Source organism: Osmerus mordax, chromosome 15, assembly GCF_038355195.1.
Source record: "Osmerus mordax isolate fOsmMor3 chromosome 15, fOsmMor3.pri, whole genome shotgun sequence".
Classification (NCBI taxonomy): domain Eukaryota; kingdom Metazoa; phylum Chordata; class Actinopteri; order Osmeriformes; family Osmeridae; genus Osmerus; species Osmerus mordax.
Genome location: NC_090064.1, coordinates 7888821 through 7904857, shown reverse-complemented (window position 1 = coordinate 7904857; position 16037 = coordinate 7888821). Strand labels below are relative to the sequence as shown.

At 44.7% G+C, this 16037-nt stretch overlaps 1 protein-coding gene across 1 annotated transcript; it reads right to left on the bottom strand.

Moving 5' to 3' along the window:
* Nucleotides 1–1574: 1574 nt before the first annotated feature.
* On the bottom strand, nt 1575–15348 carry LOC136957443 (myosin-IIIa-like). The gene is made up of 6 exons (XM_067251378.1): nt 15181–15348; nt 13917–14051; nt 6209–6313; nt 5668–5767; nt 2783–2859; nt 1575–1724 (listed from the first exon to the last, which is right to left on the bottom strand). Exons 1-6 carry the CDS (start codon nt 15346–15348, stop codon nt 1575–1577), a joined length of 735 nt encoding a protein of 244 aa, XP_067107479.1.
* Nucleotides 15349–16037: the final 689 nt, after the last annotated feature.

Genomic DNA, 16037 nt, shown 5'->3' with positions numbered 1-16037 from the left:
TGAACCACAAATTGCCAATTATAGAAGCTTTCTCTTGCTCTCTCACATTAAACAGCCGAGTAAAGGAACCATGCGGGTTGAGAGAAAGAGAGGAGTGTGAGAAAGAGGAGTGTGTGTACAGTGCCTGCAGCTTTTCTAACAGCAGTCACAAAGATTAGGAGAAGGCTGGGTGATGACTGATTTGGACTGAGGCCCCCCCCCCCCCCCCCACGCCGACACCCCTTCAGCAAATACACAAGACGACTCTGAGGGAATGGCTTTTGTGTGCTTGTGTGTGTGCCTGCGTGTGCCTGCGTGTGTGCACGCTGTGTGCCTGTGTGTGTGTGTGCGTGTGTGTGCGTGTGTGTGCGTGTGTGTGCGTGTGCGTATAGGAAAGGGCTGTACACATCCGTAGATGGACAAACTGCTGCGCCATCAAGATGACAGCGATGATAAGCGTTCGTGCAGAATCTCAGCCTGAATTCGACGGCCAACAATCTCTTTTCACCTTCTAACCACGACGGATGCAGAAAGAAAGCGTTTCACGTTGGCCGTCTCTCCTCCCAGCTCTGACCGAATGGGAGAGGGGTTTAGCTAGGATGATGGGGGGACTAAAAGCTTTTCTCCTTTTGACGATACCCAGACCCATACCCACACATAACATTGTGTGTAAGAGCAATTCATCGTTCTGGCTGAGAGCAAAAGTGTAGATTGAAAATGATTTGGTAAATTGCAGTACAAAACGATCGGCTCACCCTCACTTTGACAATCCATTCCAGGAATCAAAAACGCCCCTAAACAAAAATATTGTTGTCTGTGTAAGGCTGGGTGTCAAACCTGCCCCCACCACTCATATGCTAAAGTCTGGAGTTTCTGGACGGTCTCAACTTGATGGCCCTCACACCCCATTCAAGATTTGGTCTGATTGGTTGGTATTGTGTATAAAGGGAATTGTAATGCATTGTTCTGTGGATTCTTCATCTCCTGAGACTTCTCCTCAGTTCTGGCTTGTCCTACTGTCCGACTCCTTGCTCACCTCTTTCTTTCTCTCTGATTTACAATGATCATGGTAGAGTAGGTAAGATTTAAAGCTTTCATATTGTAACATGTTTGCCTTGCCTTGCCTAAATGCGTATTTCATTTAACCGTACTTTGACCATTCTTGCTCTGATTTAACCCATAAGGTCAAATACCTGGAATTCTATTTGTATTGGCATTATTTGGTTCATGCTAATACACTGTTCAGTTTCCCATCTTCCTTTAAACCATAGGGGAATTTGTTTTGGTTGTTTGGACAATATTTAACCCCCTACATCTGTGTTTCAAATTAATCCAGTACTATAAAAGGGGCTGTTTTCATCGGTGTTTGAGATAGAAAACAAGAAATTATTGAGCGAGCAATGATTAGGAAGCCCCAAAAATATCTGTTGTTACATTTCTTCCTGTAAAGATGTATCTAGACCTACAAGAAGAGGGTTTTTTGTTGTCAGTCGACATTTACCTTATCTAGAGTTGGGTATGGGGTATAATATTGAGCCAGCTCCAACAACCTCAATTAAGTTCCCAATTGGATCCAGTACTCTATAATCCTGGCCTTACCTGGGGATTTTGAAGAGAGCTCTCATTGGATGGAGGTCAGAAAGGGGCGGATCTCCATCGCCAAGCTCTATGGCTGTGATCCCCAGAGACCAAACATCACAGCGGGCGTCGTAAGTGGAGTCTAGCTGCTGCTCACAGGCGATCACCTGCAACAAGGTCACACAAGCACACACACACACACACACACACACACACATACAGATATACACACATACACACACACATTGCTGACACCATCAGAGTTTCCATCATCTTCCGCTGCAGGCAACGTGTGACACACATGGTAATGTACCAACATTTCATTGTATCAGGATCACCAAAAGCTGAAAACACACACAAACACCCTCCCCAACTACAGTTTCCATCATCAATATCCTCAAGCCATCATGGTATCACGTCAACAAAATGAATCCCTCTTCAACAACGCCCATCAACATAAAGGGAACTGTAAACCTCTACCTGACACCTCTATCAATATTGCCTGCCTGTGATAGACACCCCCAAAAATTGGGTCAATCCAAAGATACATGTAAAAGCACAGCACATTCACATCATGCCAAAACACAGGAGGTTCCTTCACCAATTGAAATTCTTCAGACAGAAGACAGAATCTAAAACTATAAGCAAAAACACTTCACGCAACCAAAGAAAACATACAAAAACGACAAAAGCGTTACGAGCTCTACCTTCAACAAAAGGAAATAGAACTTTCCTTACCCTTTGATCTATTTCATCTGAGTGTCAATCTCCCCTCCACAAACTATCATTAAAAGGCGACCTTTCACCAACGTGTTGAGGTTGCCTCAGCAAAACCTTTCTTCTTCAGACTCCAGCTGGTTGTTCTTCCAACTCTAATGTTCTTGTGTTGTTGTGTTTTCTTCTACTCAAATCAGATTAAAATATCCTGATGCACCTTGAGGTGCACCTTCAGATCCAGTTCATTTTAATATGCCCTGTATGCAAATGTCATGGAAAACCTGGAACCACACAACACTAGACTACCCACACACACAGAGCCAGCAATAGGTTGGTGATTGTGATGCTGTGGTGTAATGTAACCTAAATCATTTAACAGGTGCTTTTAATCCAAAAGAGAGAATGAGGGGGGATATTTGAACCTGGGACCACTTCATCTACAGTCAAACGCTCTAACCACCGAGCTGTACCCGCTAACGGTTCCGAGACGTCCGGTCCTATACATTACCTCGGGCGCCATCCAGAACGGAGTTCCCACCGATGTGTTTCTACGGAGACGAGTGTTGGTCAGCTGGGCGGAGACACCTGTGAGCAAACAGAGAGTACCCCCTGCCCAGTTAGCCTCAGCTAGCAGCTGCCCCCCTGAAGTCCAGAGACGTAGCTCTGTTTGGGGAGATAGAGGAGGAGCCTGGCTGATGGAGAGGGGGGTTCGTCATGAGATTGATGGCGTCATCCGCCTTCCAGCTGGGAGGTGAACCCACTGATAGCACTATAGGGGAAAGACACGCACGCACGCACACAGGCATTCGCCTACACGCGCTCCCACTCGCACATGCATACTGTGCACACACACAAATGCACACACACTCAGTTGATTTGTTATAGCCTTCAACCTTCAGGATTGCTTTGAATTACAAATACTTATGTAAACCCCAGGCAATTTAGCTGAGCATCCATGTTGAACAAGCTTTGGTAGAGGAAAAAGATTATGTTTAGACTTCGTCTAGGAAGGCATTCAACACAGTGTGGTGTATTTTTATCGAGGCTCATTTGATAAAAACTATAGACGACTAATAGGAGTCTGATGTATTGTGCTGAATTGAAGTGAAAGCTCACCCAAGTGCATTTGAATGGAAATGTATTTGCACTGCATTAGTGCATTAGCAATGGCCACTGTGTTTGTTCCCTTTACCAACACACACATACATCAGACCCTGTGTGTGTGTGTGTGTGTGTGTGTGTGTGTGTGTGTGTGTGTGTGTATGTCTGTCAGTGTGTGTGTTTGTGTGGCCTATATTCCAACGTGAAAAAGAGCTGGACAAGCAACTGCAGGCCGACCCACAGCCGTGACTCCTGTCTGGACCAATCAGTGTTAACCCGTCGTGGGCGTCACAGCGGCGTAGCAGCGAGGGTCTGGATGTCCTGACGAGCTCCAGCAAACAGCAACACTGGAGGTACACAGAAGCCTCAACACGAGCTCCCACGACTCCATTGTGTTGGTGTGTGCGGTGTGTGTCTGTGTGTGTGCGTATGTGTGTGTGTCTTAAACATGTACTGGTCGTTCGTCCTTCTCAGCTCAGCACTCGGACAACCTGGCCTGGCTCCTGTGTGATGTGTTCGTCCTCTCAGACGTGGGCGTCGGAGGACGTGCTTGCATTGTGTGTCGGGGGGGGGGGGGGGTGTTGGTGAGGCCCTCCTGGTTGAAGAGGTTGAAGAGCTGAGCGGAGGGGCCAGGGAGAGGCAACAGCAGATTCTCAATGCTACGGTGGCAAACATCAAAAGGGATTAGGGTAATGTGCAGGGCGGGGGGGGGGGGGTACTCACACAAGGCTGACGCGCACCCACGCATGCGTACACAGACTCACACACAAACAGGCGCCCACAAACAGACACACCCACCGTTATAAATAAACCCAGTTTGTATCCATATAACCATATGTGAAGAGTTCACGAATGCACAAAGACGCCTCGTATTAAACGTCCCCTGGCCATTCTCTTTCCACTACATTACCCAGAGGCAGGCCCGCGGGCCCCACTTAATAATCATCAGAGAGATAACACTGTCAATTAGAATATTCATGAGGAGTCTGAAAAGCCGGCCTCCATTTCTCTCCCTCTCGTCTCCTCCTTTTAGGGTTGTCTCTCCGCTCTCCTGGTGATGGCGATGAGTCACTATGGGGTTTTATTTTTTTCAGCTGCTTCCTGTAGTGTGCCCCCCCCCCACACACACACACATTCCCCCCCACCCCATGTATGATTGCAGAGAACGTCTGTATCCATAGACGCGTGCCCCTCCGCCCTCATATTCTCTGTCTCTTCAAGCTCCCCTCTTCTGTCGCTCCATCCCCCCCTTTTCCTTCTCTTTCCCCTCATTGCGTGTCCCTCGCTCTCTCGTGTCCCCCCGCCGTATCTCCCTCTCCCCGTTTGTTTTCTGCCTCCCTCGTTGTGACTCACTTTTGTAGTTCCACAGTTTTCTTCTTCTGTCCCTCTCAGTTAGTCTCTGCTGTCTCCAGGCCTGCTGATGCCGGTAGTCTGCAAACCTCTCACCCAGGCCATGAAACTCCACGTCATCTTTTTTTGGGGGAGGGGGTGAGGGATAGCAAAGAGGGGCCACGAGGGGGGGGCATGTTGGGCCAGGACAGGAGCCAGAGCAGTGAATCTGAAGAGAGGAGGACTCACAATAACTAAGTGGAGCCTACTCTGACATAAACGCTGTCTTAATGGATATATTAAACACGGGCGCCACAAAAGACCGAGATAGAGCAGGAGTTTGGCTTTCGAGTCATGTCTATGGGCTCGGACGACGTTTCACGGTAGACCTTACTTTCCAACGAGAGGGACGGAGCATTGTGCTCACAAACGTAGGTGAAAGCTCTTAAGAGAAGGCGCCACTTAACAGCCTCGATGGAAGCTGGTCCAAAAAAAGAAAGAAGCTCATGTGTTGAGTGGAGTTTTCTACAGTAATGAAAAGAGGCAGCCTGGTTTGGACGCCCTTAAGGAACTCTCTGAGTCACTCCAGCGAAAAGGTGTGAATCACTCTCCTCATCTCAGGCCTTTCATATCTACCGCTGGTGTGCAGAAAGCCTCATTTGGTTAAGAAAAGCCCAAAGCAAATCAGAGCTAACTCGTGAGAACAACAACAATGTCCACCTCCCCAGTACCAAATGGAAATGTATTAAGGCTTCTCGCCTTCGCAGAATATGTAAACATCTTCCCCTCTCTAAAGAAACTAAGGGGCACATAATTTAAGTGGCAAACCACTGTAGGTAAACAAACGGGAGCCACGCATTTACATGGTATCACAGCATGTACGCAATCGCTCGTCGCAGCTCTCACTCTCTCTTTCTCTCTCTCACACGCACGCACACACGCACACACACACACAGAACATACCAAAGTCCACCAGTTTTATTCCTCCTTGTGTGGTGAGCAGGATGTTGTTGCCTTTGACATCACGGTGGATGGTCTTGTTGATATGCAGGTGTTGTAGTCCCTGCAGGGGTAGACACCAACATATGTATATACATATGCAGTATATATACAATATATACTATAAGAGGACATAGGCCTGCTACGCCCTCTACGGGGGGTGAGGCGGAGGACAAGCGTCGCCAGAGTGACCAGGTGGGGCGAATCATGCTAACGACTGTGTTTGTACCCTGAAGGTGCTGGCTGAGGCTACAAGAGGGGGGAAGAAGGACAGAGTACAGGGAAGGTCTCTCCAAAGTTATGATGTGTTGAAGGAAGAACGCACATAAAATACAGCATTTTCTTTATTTCGAGCCTTGTCTCTGGTTGTTTCTTTCTTATTACACCGTCACAGTGGAGCCGTAGGACATACGAATCATACAAACGCTCACATTACATACACACTGTAATGTCTACACATGATATCTTCTCATGACAGTATCTCTACCTCAGAGACCACTCTTACCATAAGGGCCTCGTGTAGGATGTAGGCAATAACAGGCTCGTCCATCCTGTCCCCTCTCTTCAGCATTCCTTTGGCCAGATCTGTTACCGAGCCTCCATTGCAGAGCTGCAGCAGAACCACAGAGAAAAGAACATGACTTTTCCTCAGCTTACATAAACCCTGAGCATGAGTCAGCTTTTCGGTTCCGAAAACCGAGACAATGAGCTTCATCAATCTTTAGAGAATCTAGACGTGAATAATTTCATATTGTGTAACATTTGATAAAAGCCTGGTATCAGAGCTGAAGATTTCAGAGGGAATCTTCCGGCATGTGTTTGGGGTATTCGATAATGTACTCTTCAATCTTCTGCAGCTTATCTTTCTAAAGCAGCTTAAGGGGAGGTGGGAATCGTGCCCTATAAAATAAAATGCAGATTTTTTTGTGAGGGGGTTTAATCTACTTTGTGGTGACTTAACGGAATATTCATTAAAGATGTGTGAATCATGGCCCTCAAATCAAGCACATCCTCCTACAGTACTTGGTAAATCTACTGAGGTCTAGTGCAAGCTCTTAAGGCTCTACTGTAATACATGCCTGAGCTTTGGCCAAATGTATTGAGTGGCCTTGCGGAGCATCTTCAAAGCTAACCGAATGCTGCATTCATCAGTACAATGACAGATTTGACGTGTATTGTTGTTGTACGTGTACATGTATAAAGTACTGTATCTACGAGCATGCAGAGTCTAAATGATGGATTTTGTGTGTATAGTAGTGTGCATCATCAGGTTTGACTTAGCTCTCTTGTCAATGGCAATCCCTCCCAGAAAATTGCAGAAAATTGCCCCAGGTGTTGCCTAGGCAACAACAATACCCTTTCATTTTGGGCTGTTTTGGCATGACCCACGATAAAAGATAAACAGCATGATGTGGTGTGTCAAACAGTGGGCTATGGGAAAACGTTTTTCAGGCAGAACAGATTTTGGTGTTTAATATTCAGCATTAATCAACCAAACGATTCTTTTGTTAAAACGGTCCTTTAAATGGAACTTGCACTGTCCATGTTTTGCATTTGCAAAACACATTTTCATAAGGAATAGCATACTTGAAAGCATTTTGTGTTTCGAGACAGGACATTTCCATTTGTCTAATTATACAGACAACACTTGCACTCCACACACATCCATAATCACAGAGATCTTTCACACTTGTGAACTAAAAGCATAATTAGGTATACCATGTTGTTGTGGAAAATCTGAAAAACACTCCTTTGATTGCCTGGCTAGAAATCTTTCACGATTCCATAGGTGGTCTCACAACTAACGTAGCCTATTTATGTCGCACAGGGGTTCCCAAACAGCATGCAAATTCCAAAAGATTACAAAGCATACAATGTTTTTTGCATTATCCAGATGCTTGAATCAAAACAGTAGCCTAGAAACATGACAACATAGGCCTACGGGGAACGTTCCAGCAACAAGGGATATTTTTGTTTTCTCGGTACAATACTGCCCACAGCATCTGTCCTTATAGGATATGATATCACCTTGGTTGTATTGGCGTCTACATATAATTGAGCTAACCACAGGGGCATGTCAATTGTTCGTTCTACCCACAGTTCATCAGGCTACTCTATTGAAAAAGAAAGATGAGAAAATAGCAGAAATAGCAGGAAGATAACTGTGGTTAACTGGGTTATTCTAAATTATGCGAGGGATGGAAAGACCTCAAACTTTCCCTGGTTTGACCTTGACAGAGAATTTCAGCATTTCATCTACAAAACTGTCCGTCTATCCAAAATGTATCTTTGCTGTCAAGGTAGGGCTTCATCACTGCCTCGAAGACCCTGCCTCGACCTCCCATTAGACTGACAGACAAACTGCGGATGAGCAGAGCGTATCGGAGAGCGCTCGCAGACAGAGACTGAGCCCAGCCTGACATCAGCCACATCACTACCGGGATCACCTGTCATCATTAAATTACACAGGGCGAGGAGGCACAGTCATATTAATGGGTGAAGCTGTGTTGCCCCGGCTGGCACTAGACTGGCTAAACGGTAAGCCGCAGTGTTTGGCCCACGTCGTCATGTTTAACGCACGCATTTATGATTTCGGAAGTGTAGATAAGCAGTCACAGTCCCTGCAGACTGGACACGTGTTACATTTCACACTTGTCCTTGCCAAAGCTAGCCACAATTGGTCCTGAGGAAGAATTGATTACATCTGATAGACAGGACAACATGCCAACGTGAGTTTATATTTCATTGATTTCACTAGGCAAGACATGACCTACAGGTGAAATTCCCCATAGTCCAATGTCAGGGATGGGCAAAAGGTTTTTAAATCACGCCCATTACCTCTCATTAGTCTCGACAGTGTGGGCACATAATTGGGGAGTCAGGTGGCTGAGCAGTGGCTGAGCGGTGAGGGAATCGGGCTAGTAATCCGAAGGTTGCCAGTTCGATTCCCGGTCATGCCAACTGACGTTGTGTCCTTGGGCAAGGCACTTCACCCTGCTTGCCTCGGGGGAATGTCCCTGTACTTACTGTAAGTCGCTCTGGATAAGAGCGTCTGAGAAATGACTAAATGTAAATCATTACTGTCAGCCTCAGACGGCATCAACATAATTCCTCACGTGGATGTAGATGAGACTCGGGGGTAATGCAACTGCCATCACCGACTAGCTTCTTCTTCCAGACTGACTGGCTTTAAAAGTCTTAGTCAGCTATTTATACCCCACTATCAAAAGAGAAGGGATAAATTGAAATGCTAATACATGGTGATAGCAGTAGTTTAGTTAAGGGTGTTATATACATTTGAGAATACAAAGTGGGTGCGACTAGTAAATCTAGCCAATGCCTGAATGATTCAGCATCTTAGTTTAAAAGCCCCCATCGGAAAGAGTCCCAACGACCACAATGCTTAGCATGACGCATCAATTTAGGTCTAGAGATATTATGGCTGCAATCAGACATTTCTGCCTACAATAGGATATATAATTAAATAAATTATGATACGAGAAACGGTTCTTCCCGAATCTTGTCTGAACTTCAGCGCTTTCCTCTACAGTGGTTTCACAAAATAAGCCAAGGAGGAAAACTCTCTTTGCATAAGGCGATTGGCTGAAACAGGATTGCTGGAAATTATTGGCTGGAAAGTAGCGGGCCGTTTCAAAGTTTGCAATTGACATTCCACTGGAACTGAGCTGTCTGTCTGTGTTGCTAAACAATTCTCAGAGGGCCTCATTAGCTTACACAACATGTTTATAGGGGACAGAACTTATTTTTTACTGAAAAAACGTACCTATTGTACCTTTCAATGAGCTTCAACCAGCCTATACAATGGTATAGGATGTCTTCAAAAAGAACATAGAGTCCTTATATTCCAATAAAAAGTCTTCTGAGATATAATTGGTTGTTGGGAACCAAAAACCAAGAACAGAGCAGGATATTTATTACAGCAGATCAGGTGCTTGTTTAGTCATGTAAATTATTGGAACAGATCAAAGACCCGTGGAAGAAATAGATCAAACAAATATAAAGAAGAGTTGAATGGGGATGCCCACTCACTCATACCCAGCTTTAAAATAGATATCGGTTGGGGAGGGGTTATCAACAGAATAGCTTATAAGACCGCCCTTATGTCACACAGGTGCAGTGTTTCATCAAATCTCCATAGACTTAGTCCCTCAAACTCAAAGTTAGCCTACCTCCAAAAGTGTGTTTGTGTGCTTGTTTGTGCGTGTGTGTGTGTGTGTGTGTGCACTCATGTATTCTAGGACCAATCCAGGATAAACTCCCCCTTTGTTTAATGTGACCTTATTGTTCACTCTGGAATAATGAGGTGTCTACTTTCTGACAGCGGTTAATGAAAGGCCTTTAAAAACAATGTCATATTAAACCTCATTGTCAATTGATGATGGTTTGCCTTTGAGGTGTACATTTAGTCCTTTAGCAGACGCTCTTATCCAGAGCGACTGGACTGGACTGGAGTACTGGAGCTGGTCAGGGGAAGGATAGTTGCTTTAGAGGCTTTCAAAAAGATGATAGCTGGTAAGTGATGTTTGGATTGCCAAATTACACAAAACTGGACAACAACCATAGTAAAAAAAATGAAGCTAAAATAATATTTTTGATTCCTCTTCCATGCACCACCATCAGATGTGTTTACTGGGTCAGTTCAAGGAAATAGGACCACCGCCATCGCTGATTAAATGCCACCATCAGGTATTTAAGTGTCCAGCTAATTCATCTACTCTAGTTCGTTTCAGTGACTGGACGATTAACTTGGCCTATCATAGTGATTCCTGTCTAAATAACTGTCTTATGGTGGATAATTGAAACAAATATAGCTACAGGATTCTAACTATTTATCTACATTAAGAGTCTCTAAAGTAATTCCTAGACTTTATAGTGTGACTGGGTTGTGATTGGGTTATGTTCTCTCAACAGCTAATTAATTACACAAGGCAGGAAGCTGGCATTAGGTCTGCACATATTGGTACAAGCCTTTCTAACCACGTCATGTTACAAAATACAGATGCATACTTGTTGGTCAAGTCAGCTCCGAGCCACAATTTGCACTGAGACACAGACAAAAACAGCCTGGGCTATTTTAACGTATTCTGATGGTCATTCAAGACACTTCACCGGTGGAAGGACAGATTTGTAATAATAGTAAGAAACAGGTTGAAATGGTTGAAAAAGTAATAATATAGAATTATAATGCAAAGGAATAAGCAGATGTACCAGGAGTCATGCAGAATATAGGGATGTTGACTGTAGCCAAAAATGACATAAAGGAGATACAGAAGATGACCGATATGCAATTTAGACCTTATTACATAGTTTTCTACTGGTGGCCTATTGATCACAATAAACAAATAAAGTGCAACATGTAATCAGCATCAGCAGCAATATCAATTTGTGACTAATAAGCTGCTGAAAAAGCCATTAGTTTAATAAAAAAAAATATTTATATTGTATACAAATGTTTTCATGTTAAAAGGCTGGTTTGCATATTGGAGATGCATATTGCATAATGCATAAAAATGGTACCGAAGTTGTTTTTAAAAAGACGGGAAGCCATTCTAGATACAGTGCCACTTGTCGCCAAGTTCACATGAACCAACAAATCACAAACCCAGGTCCGTAATTGACACAAGTCTTAATTAGAGTATCACATTGGCCACATCCATGCCATCTTTGAAGTTTTAATACAAGCTTGAGGTCCCTGGACTTCAATGGGCCCAGATTGGGGACCAATAGATGAAAGCTCACTCATCTCAGCCCACATCCGCTAACAGGAAGAAGCACAGCACAGAGATGGGGGCCGTGAGCACAAAGTGGAGGATGCAATTTGTGCGGATCCTCGTCATAATGAGGGCGAGCCGCGCACACTGCAGAGAGGGGCTCCTCTGATCAGCACGGCGACATGGAAAATCACTCTTTAGACTGATGGACAGTAACCATGGTGACTCCATCCCAACCGACCACCCCACCCTACCTCTGCTTCCGAACCCACCCTACCTCTTTACACCACCTACACACACATATGCACGCACACATGCACTTATTACTGATGTTGGTCGGCAATACACATGGTCACAAAAAAAGGCACCCAGCAGCATGTCTGGAAGGCCGTGATTTCAGCCTGAGGATAAGCCCTCAGATTTGGACTGCTGCCTGAGAGAATTTGAATCAAGAGAGTTTGCACACAGATATGCAAAACTCTGGTGAAATAGGAGGTAAACAAACCAGCAAAGCTGGCTGAGAACGCCCAAACACTGGCCCTGCTTCTGAGACTTGTAATTGCATTATATCAGAATACTTCAGGGAGTCTGACTTTAAACAAAAGTCAGAATTGGTACAGTGCTGCTCCTCAAAGTTGAATTACATTAAAGCCCTTGGTTAGCATGCTTGTCGTTCACACTGTCTGTAAAGGTTTCTTGAATTATCATTCTGTTAATGGTATAGGCCAGTGAAATGAACAAAGTCAGGTAATAATACAACCCTTACAAAGGTCACTGAGAAGGACGTTAAAGAAAGCAGACAGAAACACAAGCTGGCGATGTGAAAAGCTATCCTCCGGGCTTGTGGACACGAGGGGGTGTGGTGGGGTGGAATGGAATGGAGTGGGGATGCTAATGTTGTTGCTGTGTTCCATGTGCTTGGATTACAGAAATATGTTAGCTGCGTTCCTCTGCTACCTGACCTTACATTTCAGCTTGTAACACAGGCTAAAGTAATGGAAACAGAACACAGAACATAATAGCATAGATGGCATCAGCACTTGGGACGCAAGCTGAGAGAGCTTCTTCCCCAGGGCACTTTACTGTAGAGGTGACTGCCTGCATGAAGTGGATGTGACTCACAGCGTACACACACCAGAACACGTACAGAAACGCAGAGGTAGACCCACTCGCACACACACACACGTTCACTCATACGCGGACAGACACTTCCACACAAACACACACATATCTACACACCCAACACTGCTGCTGTCTGAGGACTGGACAGACTCCAGGTGTGACTCTTGGTCTCGTGTGGTTTCCTTTTCCTGCCTGGACCAATCACCAGTCACTTCGGTATCTGGACCAATCACCAGTCACTTAAATATCTGGACCAGCCTCTCCGTCTTCTCCAACCAGAGCACAAACCAGAGGGTCAAAGGTCAGGATGCACAAAGAAAGGAACTCTCTGTGCCCCACCAGACCCCGACAAACACCTTTTGACGGAGCGGGTTGACCTCTATTACACCTTTTGTCTGGAGGCTGACATTTCAAAGGGCTTTAAGAGGAAATGAAATATGATGGGGTGGGAGGGCCACGTCGTCCTCTCAAATGTAGGGAAACAAAACCAAGGTCCCCTTGAGCTGCGCTTTGAAATATGACCTGGTTCCAGCCATTGCATCACCATAGAATCTTTATTTTCCTTTACCAGGAACGCTAACACCTGATTATTTTCTTGCCCTACATAAGGTGCACTACTTCAGTCATATCAATGATATTGGCTCTCGAGTCGACCAAGAGTGCGACTAAAATCATGGACAGTAACACAATGCTTTTTCAGACACTGGAGTCGATGATGCCAACATCCCAGCAAACACCAGGATCCAAACAAAAAGAGGCATGTTCTAAAACCCCAGCGTCTTTCAGCCCAGGTCTTAGAATAGTCTCCACGCTCCTCCACACAAGAGCAGCTCTGAACGAAATCACAGACGTGCCAGAAAACGTAATCCCCATAGTGCTTCACTCAGCACGGTGCAGGTAGAGCCAGCGATACTAGACCTGAGGCTCCGACCTGAGGCTAAGTAGCCTCCTACGAACCCGACCAGGGGTCCAGACCCCCTGTTGGGTCTCAGGCCGTTGTGTAACGTCTTCCGCCTGTTCAGTCAGACTCCATATGTATGTTGCTTGGCTGTGAGCTAAATGGATTCCAATGTACATGGTCAGACCCAATCAGGGTGAGACGCATGGGGCTCAGGGACTGTCTTGGTGATGAGGTTGGCCAGAACGACCAATCGCGCTAACGGATAGAGGTTTGATGAATGTGTCTAAGATGTGATATAGAAGTCCTTTATTGGCATTGCACAGAATACAACGTAAATTGAGCAGCAATCCTAAGGGTGCATTCACAGCAATTGGAAATAGAGAAAAAGACGAAAAAAATGAAATATAAAACTCGACTGTGTTGTTCAGGTAATGTGTCATTGTGTGTCAAATGCCTACCTCCAGTACTAGCCACAACTGGTCGCCATTTTTCACGTCCTTCATGTAGTACATCCCAAAGAACTTGACCACATTAGCATGGTCTGAGAGGGCCTTGAGGATGTTGTACTCTGCTTCAATCTCCTCATCTATATCCTGCAAAACAAGGGGATTGCTGTTAAGTGTTACTGCGGAGATACTTTTTGAAGCCAGATATTGGCAACAGTGGTAATGTCGTATTCTTAGAAGTAGTGCATAGGATCATTTGAAGGTAAACATCATCGCACCAAAACATGTCCTCTGTCCTTGATCAACTGTAGTTTACAGGTCAGCTGTTTAGATGGCACTCAGAATGACACAGACAAAACAATATTCCGGGCTGAAGAGAAAGCTTCCTCAAATACTGAAGCCTAACTGTTTGAAAGAGATAAACGGGCTGGTTTGAAATGCAGAATCCCACTACAGATCTATGCCTGGTGAATCACCCGACTGAAGTTTCAACAGAATTACTGGTTCCTCCTGCAGAAGCCGATCAACCGATTGATTAAAACAATTTTCCTCTCAGACAGCCCATAGATGATTATGCCTTAATGATGAGAAAAAGGAACAAGCTCTTTCATGTCTAATGAGACGATGATTATGATGAGGTTCCAATTTAATGGATGAAAATGTATCCAAATTAAAACAGTCTAGGTGATTGGTGCAATTCATTTTACCTTAAAAAAAACACAGACATGATATTGAATGTACCATGATGGTCCGTCAACACATGTTTCTTTAATCTTAAGTCATGGCATATGCTTTGTGAATGGACGGATACTTAAAAAATGGAGAGCCTGCAACATTGTTAGTCTTTTAGATCATTTCAGATGTTAAATGGGCCCTGAGAAACAGCAGACAATGGTTGAATGCTAAAGATTGCTGGGTAATAAGACCTAATTTGATATGATTACAATGACCTTGTGGCATTCATTGAGAGAGGCTACAGAGGGATGGATGAACAGGGAGATGCAATGAAAGGGATGCAGAAAGAGGGATGCAGAGAAAGGAACACAGAAATAAAAGGATTTGGAAGGACTTGCACTGAAACTGGATAGACAATCTAAGACAGAGAGACAAAGTGTGTGTGGCCTAAACGTATCTGATTAAGATGGTAGTTCTTCAGGTGGAAGTATGGCAAGTTTTTGAGTTGCAGAGGATTTATAAACCCTCACAGGGAAAAGGATGTCACTCACAAACTGATAAGACTGACATGCACTGACTACCAAAATGCCACACGTCTTACATGGATGGGGTCTAGGATCTTGACAGCCGCTTTGCTCCCATCGATCTTGTTCAGCACCTTGTAGACTTTCCCATAAGTCCCTTTCCCGATAGTCTCGATGATCTCCCAGGTGTCGGACGGGTCTGGGAAGTTGTCGAAGACGATGGATTTCCCTGATTGTGGAAACATCTTCATCAGAGATCTCCTGAGGAGGAGGAGCAGACAGACTGGATGACAGGAAGTATTTGCGATAGTTCTGAATAAACAGTACAGTAACGTTGCAGATGTTATGTCACCCTCCTCTGCACACCTTTTCCCCCCAGGATACTTGCAGTGTGTACTGGGTATTCTGTTCAAGTACAAACTGTGTACATCAGCCAAGAATTTGATGTTGTGTTGGTGGTTTATTTGAATGACAATTCATGAGTAATAAGCAAAACACCTAGTTTGAGAAACACCAATGCAGACTTTTGCAACACAAACCACCAGAAAGCCAAAATCCAGCAGTTTCTCTCAAGCTCAGTAATGTCTTTCACAAGTCACATTAAATCTACAAAGAACTTTGATAAACGGACATGAAGGCACAAAGAGGATGAAGAAGACGCTAAGAAGCGTGTCCACATTCTTGAGACGTTCTCCCACCGGCACACACACACGTGTGAAGAGAATGAAGTAATAACAGATCACCCTGGCGGCTCATTGGATATGCATACCATATATTTTATCACCTCAGCCTTGAATCCAGCCCAGGCACTTTTCTGCTCGCTCTCTCCCTTACATTTCCTTTCACTCTACACAGACACTTTGAAAAATAATAAAGGCAGCAATGCCCCACAAAATATATTAATAAAAAAATAAAAGTCACATGCAGATAATTG